The sequence below is a fragment of the Mus caroli genome, unplaced genomic scaffold (genome assembly GCF_978045245.1).
Source record: "Mus caroli unplaced genomic scaffold, Mus_caroli_1 scaffold_8, whole genome shotgun sequence".
In the NCBI taxonomy this organism is placed as follows: Eukaryota; Metazoa; Chordata; class Mammalia; order Rodentia; family Muridae; genus Mus; species Mus caroli.
In genome coordinates, this window is record NW_028227263.1 from 133,832,354 (window position 1) to 133,848,426 (window position 16,073).

A 16,073-nucleotide genomic window follows, 5' to 3' on the forward strand; every position below is an offset into this window, starting at 1 on the left:
AAAAACCTATGGCACTGTGATATCGACCCCTCAGCTTATTTGGAGTGAGGTGGGTGTTTTATTAGTCAAAGCCTTTGGCCCTTTCTTGTGCCTTGTGTATTCACATGGTGTTGGGGAGTTAGCTGAGACCAAGCCTGTAAACATGTATTGCATATCTTTGTGTCCCCAATACTTTTGTGTCCTAAGATACTATTCTTGAGACCAGTAACCTTTGTGATGAACGAGGGACACTTGAGCCATGAAATACTTCATATGTAAGGCAATATGGATCCACATTTTTCCTAAGTATCTGTATTCTTGCAAATTCCAACAGCCTTTTTCTGTTTTCCTTTAGCAGTCTCTCTCTCTCTTTTTTCTCTCTCTCTGCATGTGTAAGCTCTCTTCACTGCTGAGCCATTGCTCCACCTCTTTAATCATATAAATATACACCCTTCTTCATACTACACAGCTGAAAATTTTGCCTGTCTTTGTAGGGTGAAAATGATAAACCTTGTGTTTTCAGCTGTTTCAAATTTTTCTCAGATTAAAAAAAATGTAGTGGAGCTGGGTGGTGGACTCCTTCTTTAGGAGGCACCTCAGATTAGAATGCAGAGTCACTGGAGGTGGTAAACTCGGATGGGATAACTCAGTGGTCCAGAGCATAACATCTTCTAGAAGACCTGAATTCAGTTACCTGCACCCATGCCGAACAGTTAACAATTGCCTGCAATTCTAGCTTCATGGGATCCTATACCCTCTTGCCATTTTGCTGAGACATTAGCTATACCTTCTCCTCCCCTTCTAGACTCATGCTCTCTCCGATTATCATGGAGTCATTAACGTTAAGAGGAGGACATTCCTCGAAATAGGAATGTAAAAATAAGTAGTGTTATACAAACAAGCATTACTGACACTTGTGGAGGCCCATGCCTGCTAGTCCTGTCTCAGAGGCAGAAACAATGCATGTCATGCCGGATCTGGCAAATCCTGATGGGTGGGAATATGTAACTGTAACTTGAAGCAGATGTTGATGGTTTCAGGCTTAAAATTTTTCTGGGATATTCTGGCTTGGAGTCGCTTTTCAGCTCCCAAGTTCTGTGGTCTGATCAGTAGCAGCCTGAGTACAATAATAGACTTTTGTCATCTACTTGTGGATGGACGTCCCAAGAAGCAGTCAGCTGCCAAGTCTGTGTTGCTATCTCCTACTGGTCAGTTTTTGCTGCCTAATTCAGTATCTTGCTTTGTATCTTGCTTTGCTTGGGTTGTTTTGGATTTTCAGCCCCCAATACTTTGTTTTTCAAGACAGGATTTCTCTGTGCAGCTTTGGCTGTCCTGGAACTTGCTCTTTTAGATCAGGCTGGTCTCAAACTCAGAGATGCCCCGTGCCTCCTGAGTGCTGGGATTAAAGGTGTGTGCAGGATTTGTAAAGATTTTAATTCCCTATTCTAATAAACATAAATTTCATCGCATTTGACAGAGGAGACACATATTTGCTGTTTCTTACTACGGGGTCCTCGAGGTTGATTGCCGGTCCTCTGTACCTACACAAACACCTAGTGCCCCTCCTGCTGACCTCTGCAGATGGTACTTTCCTTGCTAGTGATTTTAGGCACTTTCTGGACCCGCCCCCACCATCCTATAGGGCAAGCAGCCTGGCTTCTCAGGCGCGCCTATTGGGCATGCTTATGACCTCAGAAAGATAACCAATGGTTATCAGCTGGGATCTACTAGACTCTATCAAAGCGCGATCTGGAAACCTCTTGAGTGCGGCTGTGCTAGTGGATTACCAGTGTGTGTGTCCCGTGTGTCCCAGAGTGGGTGAGACATTCCGGGCGGTTGGGGAGGCTGGAGTCAGAGCGTTACCTGCCTACCTTTTTCCAGGATCTAAGCAACTAGCAGGACTTCAACTTGCCCTCACCTCTTTAGAGTTCAGGGAAGAGTCACCTCCTTCCGGCTGGGCTTCACACACAAGTAAGAGGTAGGAGAACCCGGACCGACTCCAAAGTGGTGGCAGGTATGTGAAAGATCCCTGCAAGCAGGAGGACGAGGCAGCAGGATGGGGACAGTTAGAGGTCACTGGGGTCCGCAGCCAGGGGTGCGTTATGTGTGTGTGTGCATTGGCAGTGAAGGCTTCAGCCTTCTCTCTCTGCGTCATCCTTCCTCTCCCTCACTCCCTCTCCTCCCTCTCTTTCCTCCCCCCCCTCCTTTCCTGGGTTCACTCTCCATCTCTCCTTTTCCTGCAGTCCTTCTTTTTCTCCTTCTCCCTTTTTCCTTTCCCTTCCATGCCCTCCCCTACAACTTTCTTGATGCCCCTTCCCCTCTCCTATACCCTTTCCCCTCCCACCCTCCCCCAGTCTCTGATAGGGTGATTCTCCTGTGTACTAAGTGGGCCTCAAAGTTGCTATGGAGTGGAGGGTGACTTTGAACTCCTGCCTCCTTGTCTACCTCCCACAGACTAGGGTTGCTATTGAGCATCACCAGGCCCATTTTTCCTCTCTTTCCTTAGCTACTGGCCAGATGGAGCCCAGCACCTCAACAAGGTGAGTGCTTTGCCAAAGTTTCTAGAAGAAAGAAAGTGGGACTCAGGTGACTAGTAAGCAGGGCAAGAGGAGCATTGGCTCATGGATCTAAAATGCTATTTTCCCTATGGAAGACCACTGCTGAGGTTGTGAGCTCAGTGAATGAGGAAGGGGAGCGGTTGGGGACCCCGAACTCTTCCTAGTCTCTGAGATGAGGCCATCTCTTCCATCTATTCAGGAAGCATTTCACCATCAGTGACTTTGAAATCGGGCGTCCTCTGGGCAGGGGGAAATTTGGGCGTGTGTACTTGGCTCGGCTCAAGGAAAATCATTTCATCGTGGCCCTGAAGGTCCTCTTCAAGTCTGAGATAGAGAAGGAGGGATTGGAGCACCAACTTCGCAGGGAAGTGGAGATCCAGGCACACCTACAGTAAGCCTGATCTATGTGGAACTCAGAGCTGGTTCCCTCTTGCTGCCCTCGACCTCTGAACTCCGTCTTCATGACTCCCAAATAAGCATTTTGTTTTCTACCTGAAGACTTTTCTCTGTAACTCATTCCGGTTAGGACAATTCTCTCCTGGTATTGGACACACCAGTTTCAAGTGTACACACATGTGCAGATCAGAGGTCAACCCCCAGTGTTACTCCTCAGGTGATGCACATCTTTTTTTTTTTTTTTTTTTTTGGTTTTTCGAGACAGGGTTTCTCTGTGTAGCCTTGACTGTCCTGGAACTCACTTTGTAGACCAGGCTGGCCTCGAACTCAGAAATCCGCCTGCCTCTGCCTCCCGAGTGCTGGGATTAAAGGCGTGCACCACCACGCCCGGCGATGCACATCTTTTTTAAAAATGTATTCCTTTGTCCGGAGCCCCTGAGAAGCAGAGGCATGTGGATCACTGGGTGTGAGGCCAGCCTGATGGTTCCCAGTGAGTTCCAGGTCAACCAGAGTTACACAGTGAAACTCTGTCCACAGCAATCGGTTTTGTCTTATACCTACTTATTTGTTTGTTTATTTTAGTTTTGGTTTTGGTTACTTGGAGACAGGGTTTCTCTGTGTAGCCATAGCTGTCCTGGTATTTGCTCTGTAGATCTAGTAGGCTGCTCTTGAACTCGAGATTTGCCTGCACCTGCCTTTGGAGTGCTGAGATTAAAGTCTTGCACTACTCAGCAATTTTATTTTATTTTGTTTTGTTTTACGGGGAGTGGTGGCACATGGGCTACATGTGAGTCACAGGACACATGTGGAGGACAACTTGCAGGAATTAGTTCCTCTCTTCCACATACAGATTCTGGGAGTGGTACTCGGGTTAGCACACTTGGCAACAATGTCTCTGTTTGCTATGCATCTTGCCTGCCTTGACTCTTCCTTCCTTCCTCCTTCAGACACCCGAACATCCTTCGCCTGTACAACTACTTCTACGATGACACTCGGATATACTTAATTCTGGAGTATGCTCCAGGAGGTGAGCTCTATAAGGAGCTTCAGAGAAATCAGAAGTTGGACCAGCAGCGTACAGCCACGGTGAGGGGAGTTCTGGGACCAAGGATGCACGCAGTGATGACAGTTACTGTTTGTAGCTGCCAATATCCCTTCCCAACTCTTCTTAACTTACTCTTTTGTGTGTTAGTGTGGGATGTGGGGTGGGGGAGCATACAGGCCGTAGTGGGCACATATAGAAGTCATGAGACAACTTGGGGAGGAGTCTGTTTTCTCCTTTCACTTTTATGTGTCTTCCAGGGTTGAAACTCAGGTCACCAGGCGTGTACAGCAAGCTCTCTTACCTACTGAGACATCTTGCTGGCCTTCATCTCTTGTTGTTCTGAGTTGCAGGAAATCTTGCTAGATAGCCCAGGCTAGCCCAGGCTTCCCTGAAATCTCCAGGATGAAACCTGGCTCACGGTGCTGTATTTCCTTCCTTGGGCAGAGTCTTTTCTAAGCAGCTCAGAATGACTTGGAACTCCTGTATAGCCCAGGTTAACCTTGAGTTTGCAACCTTGTAACTCCTAGGATGATAGGCCACCCAGCTTTGGACTCTTTGTTTCCATGAGGGTTGTTTGTTTGTTTATTTGTTTGTGTGGTTTTGGTTTTTAGGTGTGCTTAGATGTAACTTGTTGGTCTAGTTCTTCTCTAGTGTGTTTATGGCCTTGGGTTGATCCCAATGTAGCCACAGAATATTATTATTGATAGATTTTTTTTTTTAGAGATAGGTTCTTTCACTTCCTGTCTAACCTGGAACAATATAGACAGGCTGGCCTCAAATTCACAGAAATCCTCTTGCCTCTGCTTCCCTAGTGCTGGCTACCACACCTGGTATCGTTCTTATCAAGCATTTGATTGTAACTGGGGCTGAAGAAACAGCTCATTGGGTAAGGATGCTTGCTGCTGAGGCTGAACACCAGCATCCTGGGACCCGCATGGTCGAAGGCGAGATAAAACCCAGAAGGTTGTCCTTGTACCTCTCCATGCACTTATTCACATATTTAGGCACAGAAAAACAAATAAATGCAATGAAAATAGTATATAAAAAGTCCAACTCTATTAGATAGAAAATGAAACCATAAACATATATTGGAAAGCTAGCTGGGCATAGTGTTGCTGGCCTATAATTCCAGAACTTTGAAGGCTGGAGCAGAAGGCTCAGGAGTTCAAGGTCAGCTTGGTCTACATATCAAGTTTCAGGCCATAAGGTTACATAGTGCAACCTTATCTCATAAAAGGAAAAAAGAAAAGGTACCTTGAAATTGTAGGGTACTTTAAGAAAAGCCCTAGAACTCTATCCCTGCACCATCAGTTGGCTTTGCTGGACAATAAAATCTCTGACTCCTGTAGCCTTCCCTCTGATCCTTTAGGGGGAATGTTCTGACTGGCTCAGCTGTAGCCTCCCCCAGCCTTGAGTAGGCTGGCTCAGACCTTGCTGCCACTGTGAATGAGACCACCTGGGGTGGACCTTCCCACCTAGATAGCTCTATTGTTCTTGTCACCTGCTGCTGCTCTTTTCCAAGAAGCAGCTACAGCTGAGAGGCTGAACCTGTCTTCCTGAGAGAGCCAACAACCTGTGCACTTGGGGACCTAATGCTAATAGCTCTGACAGACTAGTGTTAACAACTTAGCAACAAAGCATCAAGAAGCCTGGCATGGCGGGGGATGGGCCATCCCGCTTTATAAGCACAGACTCTTAGTAAACATTGGGCCTTGAGCAGAAATCTGTCTTGGTCTCTTTACTTCTTTGATGTTCTATACAGCTCTGGCCTCCCACTCAGGAACTCAGTTAGTGTGGCTGCAGGGGGCTACAGGGTCTGAAGGCTCCATCTCAGGTGGTCTCATTCACAATGGCAGCAAGGTCTGAGCCAGCCTACTCAAGGCTGGGGGAGGCTACACTCAGCACAGCTTCTGTGTCTGGCTCCTGTTCTGCTAAGTCTATAGTGGAGGGGTGGGGGCTGGCTAGTTTATAACCATCATGCTATTTAAAGACAGGCAGATCTCATGAGTTTAAGGCTGACCTGGGCCAGACAGTGAAGGCCCTCTTTTAAAAAGAACAAAGAGGCAAGCGGTGGTGACTGAGGCCTTTACTCCCTGAGCTACAGAGAGAGTTCCAGGGTAGTAAGAGCTACAGAGAGAAACCCTGCTGAAAAACAAGGTCGATAGTAAGGCACCACTCTAAAGATTGTCCTCTATGCTCCGCATTGCTATGTATATACACACAAAGAGACAATAGAATTATTGTCAAAAAATGAGATTCCTTGGCAATGATAAAATTCGTAATGTCTGTTCTACCTCACAGGGAAGCCGAGAAAGTCTTCCCCCCCATCAGACTGCTTTTGTTCACACAGATAATACAGGAGTTGTCAGATGCCCTGACCTACTGCCATGAGAAGAAGGTGATTCACAGGGACATCAAGCCAGAGAATCTCCTGCTGGGCCTCAATGGTGAGGTGAAGATCTCAGACTTTGGGTGGTCTGTGCATACCCCCTCCCTCAGGTAGGTTGGATGGGATGGGGGTGGGACGCTCACACTAGTGAGGCATTTCCCAAGTGAATTCATCTCACATGGAAGGCCCAGATACAAACTGGGCCTTGTGGTTAACAAGCACCTTTTCCAAATACACACTTTTAAAATGTACTTGCAAATTGAAAGAATAGGTGGGTGGGGTGATGGACTCAGTAGATAAGAACAGTTCCTTTGTGATCAGGAAACCTGACTTTAAATGAAAAGAACCTGTAAATACCTGGCTGTGGCTATGGATTACTTTAACCCCTGCCTTGAGTGATGGAGGCAGGCAGATCCTATAAGCTGGCTAGCCACTGGCAGAAATGACTGGGTTAGGTCCAATGAGAGACCTTGCGTTAAAGGAATACAGTGGGGAGCTTAATAAAGACACTGAATGTCGTCCTCTGTCTTTGTTAGTGTGTGTCTGTAGACATGTACACACACACACACACACACACACACACCACAAATAGAGCTTTGCTTTCCTAGTCTTTATCAGTGTTTGCCTTTGCCAGTAAGATTCCATGTAAAATTAGCAAGCATCCCAGGAAGGAATTTCTCCATGTCGATGAGCTACATTTCCTTGGTTCCTCTTGAGACATACACCATCATTATGTACATCATAAATCTTCCTCAGACGAAAGGATGGACCATCTGGAGATTGCCATACCCAAGGATCCACCCCATAATCAGCCTCCAAATGCTGACACCATTGCATACACCAGCAAGATTTTGCTGAAAGGACCCTGATATAGCTGTCTCTTGTGACACTATGCCTAGGCCTGGTAAACATAGAAGTGGATGCTCACAGTCAGCTATAGGATGGAATACAAGGCCCCAATGGAGGAGCTAGAGAAAGTACCCAAGAGCTGAAGGGGTCTGCAACCCTATAGGTGGAACAACAATATGACTAACCAGTACCCCCAGAGCTCGTGTCTCTAGCTGCATATGTATTAGAAGATGGCCTAGTCTGCCATCATTGGGAAGAGAGGCCCCTTGGTCTTGCAAACTTTATATACCCCAGTACAGGGGAACACCAGGGCCAAGAAGTGGGAGGGGGTGGGAAGGGGAGTAGGGGGGGTATGGGGGACTTTTGGGATAGCATTTGAGATGTAAATGAAGAAAATACCTAATTAAAAAAAATAAATATAAAAAAAATCTTCCTCAGTCACTGACTCTGACCACCAGGCTGGCCTCAGACTTACAGCAATCCTGTGATGTTATGCTACAGGTGATATGCTACACCATGTTTTAAAACATGAGATTAGTGTTTCTTCCCTTATAGTATTTACTTTTTCTGAGTTGGTTTAGTTTTTTTAATTTTTATCTTCTATGTATGGATGTTTTGCCTGCATCTAGGACTTGTGCACCGTTTTTCATGCCTGTTCTCTTGGAAGCCAGAAGAGGGCATCAGTTGTTTTTAAGCAGCCACATGGATGCTGCAAAATCTGTCCAGGGTCTTTTAGAAGAGCAGCCAGTGCTCTTAACCACTGAGTCATCTCTCCAGCCCTGCCTTGTCTGACTGGTTGTGGATTCATTCTAGCTTCAAACACAATGCTCTTCCTGTTGCAACCTTCCCAAATGCCAGAATTAAGAGATGTGAGCTATTACTATATGCATCTGCTTTCCCTGAACGTTAAACAAAAAGAAACCTGTGTTTATTCTCATATGTGCATGTAGGCACACATGTGCCATGTTGTGTCTGGGAGGAGGGTGGGCGTGTAAGAGGACACCTTCAAGATAGTCCCTCACCTTCCACCTTATTTGAGACAAGGTCTTTTGTTTGCTCTTTCATAGTTGCCTAGCTGGTCTACAGACTTTCTATGATTCTCCTCTGCCTCCCATCTCACTATAGAAGTTCTAGGACAATAGTCATGGACCCGGCTTTATGTGGGTTCTGGGGGATAGAACTCAGGTCCTCAGGAATTCCCCTTGCAAGTGCTTTGCCCCCTGACTCACCTCCTATAGCCCCTCTGAATCTTGATCCATATTAACAGTTGGTGTTTATGAACAGTTCTCCTTGCCTCAGGCATGCACAGGAGTGGACCCTTTAGGATGTCCCTGTGTCTCCCATTTCCTTGGAAGCTGAACAGGGAAGATTTCCCTTCTTCTGTTTTTTGTTTTTGCTTTATGGAGACAGGGTTTCTCTGAGTAGCTCTGGCTGTCCTGGAACTCACTTTGTAGACCAGGCTGGCCTCAAACTCAGAAATCCGACTGCCTCTGCCTCCCAAGTGCAGGGATTAAAGTTGTGCGCCACCACTGCCCGGTTTTGTTTTTGTTTTTTGGTGTTTTCCCTTCTTCTGAGCCTACGCACAGCCCAATCTTCTGTGTCTTGTTCTAGGAGAAAGACAATGTGTGGGACTCTGGACTACTTGCCCCCGGAAATGATAGAGCAGAAACCGTACAATGAGATGGTTGATCTGTGGTGCATTGGCGTGCTCTGCTATGAGCTGCTGGTGGGGAAGCCACCCTTTGAGAGCAGCACCTCCAGTGAGACATATAGACGCATCCGCAAGGTATGGCCAGCGCACGCACACATGACATTCACCAGGAAGCCAGACAGTGATGGGTCCTGGGTGGGCCTTTGGGGACTGAGTGTATACAAAAGATTATCTGCTAATAGCCAAAAGGGTGCCATGAGGAGACTTATAGCACAGGGATATTACGAAATGCGAATAACTAGATTCTATTCTTCTTCCCCTGGCTCATTAGGTAGATTTTAAGTTTCCTTCATCAGTGCCTGCAGGAGCCCAGGACTTGATCTCCAAGCTTCTTAGGTACCATCCTTCAGAGCGGCTGAGCCTGGCCCAGGTCCTGAAGCACCCCTGGGTCAGGGAACACTCTCGAAGGGTGCTGCCTCCCTGTGTTCAGATGTCTTCCTGAGTCCTGCCCATCTCTATCCCTATGGATTTCTTCAGGAAGCTCTCCAGGCTCTTTTGTTAGTGTGTGTGGTTTGCTTGTTTTCTCTTTTATGAAATGATGTTAATTAAAACTGATTATTTTCACATCAATCTTCTTGCTTGAGTGAGTTAGTGTGTAGATTGAATTGAAAAGTTTGTCTTACATGAGTGATAGAGGTGGAGGCCAGAAGCCCACACCAGGTGGCTCCCTCTAGTGCTCTCCATCTCATATTCTGAGAGGATAAATCTCTGAACTGAACATGAAATCACCAAGTGGGCTTGACTGGCTGGTAAATAAAACACAGTGATCCTTCTATGTCCAGCTCCCTAGTGCCAAGATCACAGAAGCACTAAAGTATGCCCAGCTTGTACCAGGGTGCTGGGGATCAAACTCAGTCCCTGTGCTTCTGCACATGGACAGAGGCACACCCATGCTTACACACACATAAAATAACAACTAAGTGAAAGGAAGTTGGTGTATAAGGAGAGATGATGTATGTGTAGAACTTGGGGTCCTCTCTAGAGCACTCAGTTTATCAGCTTTACATTTGCCCTGATTTTGGGCAAATGTTCCAGACATACAACACTCCAATCTACATTCTATACAGAAAGAATGTCAGTCTCACCCAGGCCCAGAATCCTCCTGCGCTGTGTGATTGTTACTTGATGGATCTGAAGCCAGGCCTGGTGACCCATGCCTACAATCTTAAGTATTCAGGAGGCTCAAGCAGAAGTTCAGTTCAAGGCCAACCCGGACAATTTAGCGAGATTGTCTCAAATTAAAACAATTTTAAGTAATAAGAACACCACTCCTGGGCATATACCCAGAAGATGCTCCAACATATAATGACACATGCTACACTGTTCATAGCAGCCTTATTTATAATAGCCTGAAGCTGGAAAGAACCTAGATGTCCCTCAATGGAAGCATGGATATAGAAAATGTGGTACATGTACATACTACAGTACTACTCAGCTATTAAAAATGATGACTTTGTGAGAATTTTAGGCAAATGGATAAAACTAGAAAGGATCCTGTGTGAGGTAACCCAATCAGAAAAGAACACACATGGTATGTACTCACTGATATGTGGATATTAGCCCAGAAGCTCAGAATACCTAAGGTACAATTCACAAACCACATGAAACTCAAAAAAGAAGACCAAAGTGTGGATACTTCCATCCTTCTTAGAAGGGGGAACAAAATACCCATGGGAGGAGTTACAAAGTGTGGAGCAGAGACTGAAGGAATGGCCAACTAGAGACTGCCCCACCTGGGGATCCATAAACCCCGCCACTATTGTGGATGCCAACAAGTGCTTGCTGACAGAAGCCTGTTATAGCTGTCTCCTGAGAGACTCTACCAGTGCTTGACAACTACAGAGGTGGAGGCTCACAGCCAACCATTGGACTGTGCACAGGGTACCCAATGGAGGAGCTAGAGAAAGGACCCAAGGAGCTGAAGGGGTCTGCAGCCCCATTGGACAACAACAATATGAACTAACCAGTACCCCCAGAGCTCCCAGGGTGTAAACCACCAATCAAAGAGTACATTTGGTGGGACTCATGGCTCCAGCTGCATATGTAGGAGAGGATGGCTTTGTAGGTCATCAGTGGGAGGAGAGGTTCTTGATCCTAGGAAGGCTCTATGCCCCAGTGTAGGGGAATGCCAGGGCCAGGAAGTGGGAGTGGGTGGGTTGGTGAGCAGGGGGAGGGGGAAGAGGATAGATGGTTTTCAGAGGGGAAACAAAGAAAGGGGATAACATTTGAAATGTAAATAAAATATCCAATAAAACAAAAGAAAAAAATAACAACTACAGTAATAATAAATAGTAATAGGTATGTCTAAGCCATGATGCTAGGTCTGGGACCTTATTTTAGATAAAGAGTAAGAAAACCTCTTCTCTTTGGGGAGGGAGTGATCTGTTTGTAAGCAGGGAAAGAACTATGTTTCCCAGAAGGTATAGAGCACAAGAGTCTTGTGGCTTGCTCTGCAAATAAAATGCTAATGCCTGCGGCTCTACTGGCTCCATGCCATGACGTCATCCTTGCGCTACTCTTCAGTTCACATCCTGTGTGGGAATCTTAGCTGCATTCCTGTTTAGCCTGTAGTAAGGAGGAAAACCTAAACACTGCAGTGAACCCAGCTGTGCTCTGTGACCTGGGCCTGACAGCCAGCAGCCAAAGTCACCTGCCCCGGGTAAGGAGATACAGGTTTCTATGGAGCTCACGGGATTCCTGGCTCTGCTGCCTGCATGGTAGCAGGATGGCGTCCGTGCTAGTGGGCACCGGGCTTGTGGGTTTTCGGAGACGTTTGATGCTTCCTTAAGTTTTGGAGAGCCTGTCAATCAAGAGAGCCTCTAGGATAGTCTTTATAATTGTGTTTGCTTAGGAAAAGTGGATCCGCATGGCCACCCAGTTCATCCCTAGTCTTTTTTGTTTGTTTGTTTGTTTGTTTTGTTTTTCGAGATAGGGTTTCTCTGTGTAGCCCTGGCTGTCCCGGAACTCACTTTGTAGACCAGGCTGGCCTCGAACTCAGAAATCCAACTGCCTCTGCCTCCCGAGAGTGCAGGGATTAAAGGTGTGCGCCACCACGCCCTGCTCATCCCTAGTTTTAGGCTTAGGTTCAAAGCTGGGACAAAAAGCTTAATGTCTACTAAACAGAACAAAGCACACCCGCCGCTGGGGTGTTTAAGCAACTTTATCCTTACAGGTCACCAAGAGTTCTTGGCTGGCATAGTTAGCCCCCTCCCCCCCTCCCTTAAACTCCCCAAGCTCTGGAGCTGGGTTGCTCTGTCCCCAGCTGCCCTTCCCTTTACAATCTAACCAGTTTGGTTATCCCTGCTCTTTTGGGCCTCTTGGCTGCTGCACCTTTCCCCTCCCCCTCCTCTCTCTCTCTCCTGCTGTTCCTCTTCTCATATGGCTCAGGGTCATGTCCAATCTGGACTCTCCCAGGTGTTTCTGTCTCTAGCTGTGCTCTCCCACTTATCTATGGTAAACTTTCTCTTCCACCATACCTACAAGCAGTCTTGGCCTTTCCCTTTATTTCTTACTTTTCCCCTTCATGTTGTACCTGAGAGGGTCGTTTATGCACTGGAGGCCATACCTAAGAAAGTTGGAGCTCACTCCCTAATATGTGCCAACCTGCCTCCTTTTCTATAACTAACATTTTGGAATTGTGCCTGCTCTAAGTCGATCTAAAGGAACCCAGATGACTCTTTCCTAGTACTAATCTAGAAGCCCAAAGATAACTTCTGTGACAATGGGCAACAGTGGTCTAGGGTTTGGTTTAATAACTGGGTCCTGTTTGTTGCCATTTCTGCTTCTAATAAAGGACTCACATAGCCCTCACTTTCCAGCATTGCAGCTCTGCTAGTTAGCTCTCCTACAGCTTCCTCATGCCAGAAAGTCAGGCCTCTGGTAGGTATTTAAGAGATTGAAGACTGAAATGAAGCTCCAGGCTAAGGACTTTCATCACTTCATATCAGACACGATCTGTTAAGTATCGAATTCTTCCTGGCTGACTTCTTAGGATCTTGATTCCCTGTCTGACTCACTGCTACTCAGGTGTACCAATCTGACCCAACATTTCCTTTGCTTTTCCAGCTTTTATCTTTGAGGTTTACTCCGACTCAGTCTTCAGATCTCTGGAAGACCATTCTATGTCACATTTCTACTCAGATGCCACTTTTAGAAAGCTTTTTTAAAGTTTGGGCTGGAGAGATGGCTCAGTGGTCAGAAGCACTGGGTGTTCTTTCAGAGGACCCAAGTTTTAATTCCCAACACCCATAGGGCAGCTGATAACTGGAACTCCAGTGTCAAGAGATCTGACACCCTCACAAAGACACATATGCAGACAACACACCAATGCACATAAAATGAAAGCATTTAAAATATTAAAAACTTAACAATTTATGTATGTCAAGTGTTTGTGGGTCTACTCACATGCAAGCAATGGCTCAAGTGTGGAAGTTGTGGGACAGCTTTCAGGAATTGGTCCTGTCCTACTTTTTTTTGTTTGTTTGTTAAAGATTTATTATTATATGTAAGTAGACTGTAGCTGTCTTTAGATACACCTGACGAGGGCATCAGGTCTCATTACGGATGGTTGTGAGCCACCATGTGATTGCTGGGATTTGAACTCAGGACCTTTGGAAGAGCATCTTACCCACTCAGCCATCTCACCAGCCCCTCTCCTACTTTCATATGGGTTTTGGGGATCAAACTCAGGTGGTCTGGCTTGAGGGAAGTTCTTTTACTCTCTGAACCATCTCACTTGCCCAAGTAGCACTCCTTTTATTTATTTCTGTAATCCCAGTACTGGAGAGGCAGAGGCAGGAAGCTCAGGAGTTCAAGGTCAGCCCTGGCTACTTAGCAAGTTTGAGACCAGCTTGGACTACTTATGACCTTAACAAAAATAAGCAACTTGCGGACATCTTCTAGCCTCAAGTCACTGACCTGTACATAGGTACCAGCCATATTTACCATAGACTGTATTAATTAGCAGAAACCAGACAAGTTAAATGTGATGTAATTTATCTTTCACAAAGCTCATCTCTATTCTATGGGTATTTTTATACCCATGGTTACCTTTTTCTGTTTGTTTTGTTTTGTTTTCCGTCCTCATAGCTGTTGCCCAAGACGTGAGAATTACTGTGTTTCTCTGGAAATGGAGGCTCAGAGATGAAGTGAGGTACCTAATGTTACACAGCTGTTGAGTGGTAGTTTCAGGAGCTTGGATTGAAACTCTAGGCTTCTTGACTTCAGAACCGAGGCGTTTGGCAGCATTCAGCAAGGGCAGGAAACTAGCTGGACCAGTGAAGCTGAAGAAATGATGTTTGTAAGGTTGTTGGTTTTGGTCCCATCATCATTATTTTGTCTTGCCTGTGACATCCGCAGCAGACCCTCTCTCACAGCCCACGGTTTGACTTTGCTGTTAGTTACTTTCTAAGAGCTCCTGCTTAGGAGGCATCTGCCTTTCACACTGATATATTATGCCCTGCCTTAGCTTTGTTTCCTATGTGATAAGATTCCCTGACAGAAGCATTGAGGGAAAAAGGGGTCTGCTTGGCTCACAAATCCAGATCCATCACATCAGGGAAGTCATTGTGGCAGGAGCCTATGAGAGGTGGTTACAGCATGTTTGGGGTCAGAACCACCAAGAACAATAATTGCATGCGTGCATGCTTATGCTCCCCTAGTTTTCTGTTTGCTTGTTTGGTTTGAGGCAGGGTCTCACCAAGTAGCCCTCTCAGGCCTGAAACTCACAGAGACCCATCTAGCTCTGTTTCTGGAAGTGCTGGGGTTAAAGGTGTAAGCTGCCACACCCAGGACTTTCATTCATTCTAAGTTTACATGCATTCTTATTAGTGAGTGTAAGTATGGGTTTGCATTTGGAGTCCCGAAGACAACTTTGGGAGTTGAGTTCTTGCCTTTCCCTTGGTAAAGTCCCCGAGTAGAGATCAAGTTGTAAAGCTTGGTCTCAAGTGCCTTTGCCCTCTGAGCCAACTCAGTGACTCCACTTTTCCCTTTTTATACATTCTGATACTCAAACCTAGGAATGGTGTCAACACTTTTAGGTTGGGTCTTCCAACTTAACAGAATAAAGATTATCAACATAATCTCACTGATGTGCCCACAGGTCAACCTGTTCTAGGCAGTCCCTCACCAGGACTATCTTCCTAGGTGATTCTAGGTTGTGTCACGTCGTCAATTAAAACTAGCCATTAATGCTCCAAACAGCCTGTCTCATCCCTTGTGGCCCATGAAGCAGCATAGCGTTCAGGATGTGCTGTGCAGTTTGGGCATTAATCTCTGTATTTTTAGGCAAAACCTGAGGCCAGTGCTAATATGTTTAGTGACTTTTCAGGTGGCTTTCACCTTTGAAGATGTGGCTCTTACCCAAGAGGAGTCGAGGCAGCCGGCTGTAGCTCAGGGGACCCTGTACCGGGAGGTGATACTGGAAACCCTTGGGCTTCTGGTCTCTCTGGGTAGTCTTGCTAGCTTCCCAGTTCAGGGAGTGGGTCATTGGCTGCTCTCATTTCACCCTCTGACTCCAGGCCTTGATGCTTAAGAGGTCCTCTGAGCTAATCTTCTTTTCTTCCCACTGCTTCAAGCACTTTCTAGAGTCATCTCTTCCTGTGTTATTTATCTTTCGGCTCCCAGGATAATGTAGAGAAGACGACCATGGAAGAAGAAGGGTGTTTTGTAGAACCCAGAGGTAAGATTTCCAGATTCTTTAGCTAGTCTTCCCCTCTGCCCAACCCCGCCCCCAATATATTTTTATTCTTTTAGTCATGTCTATGTGTGCAGGGTTATGTGCAAACTCCATGGCCCGAAGGGTTTAGACAAATTATTTTTGGTGAGACTTAATTCTGTATGCACAATAAAGCCCAAGGCATGACTCCATTGAAACTCTTTGTAAAGTACATGTGACCTCTTCCATAAAGATAGTTTCTATAGCTTAATTGAGAAAGCAGGCTCAGCACAAACAGCTAACTATAAGGGTCTGGGTGAGGGTGGCACTATAGAGGGAGATAAATGCTCAGAGTCTGGGGAGTCAGGTGTGACCATACCAATGGCACCTGCCTGTTAACCAGCTGCACTCCCAGCCTTCTGGGTAGAAAATAGGTTCTGGAACCCTTCCTCGGAAGAGTTAACCCTGCATGTTTAACAATCCTGGTTTCC

At 46.2% G+C, this 16,073-nt stretch overlaps 1 protein-coding gene across 1 annotated transcript; it reads left to right on the plus strand.

Annotated features, from left to right (window-relative positions):
* The first annotated feature begins 2,485 nt into the window (after positions 1–2,485).
* Positions 2,486–9,370, plus strand: LOC147003618 (aurora kinase C). The gene is made up of 6 exons (XM_085841048.1): positions 2,486–2,519; positions 2,737–2,928; positions 3,881–4,019; positions 6,329–6,477; positions 8,828–9,002; positions 9,199–9,370. The coding sequence occupies exons 1-6, from the start codon at positions 2,497–2,499 to the stop codon at positions 9,367–9,369; spliced, it is 849 nt and encodes a 282-aa protein (XP_085697174.1). The 5' UTR covers positions 2,486–2,496; the 3' UTR covers position 9,370.
* The last annotated feature ends 6,703 nt before the right edge of the window (positions 9,371–16,073 follow it).

Coding starts and splice junctions, on each gene's coding strand:
- LOC147003618 (XM_085841048.1), top strand. CDS start 2,497: ATGGAGCCCAGCACCTCAACAAG. Junction 2,520..2,736: donor GAGCCCAGCACCTCAACAAG/GTGAGTGCTTTG, acceptor CCATCTATTCAG/GAAGCATTTCACCATCAGTG. Junction 2,929..3,880: donor GAGATCCAGGCACACCTACA/GTAAGCCTGATC, acceptor TTCCTCCTTCAG/ACACCCGAACATCCTTCGCC.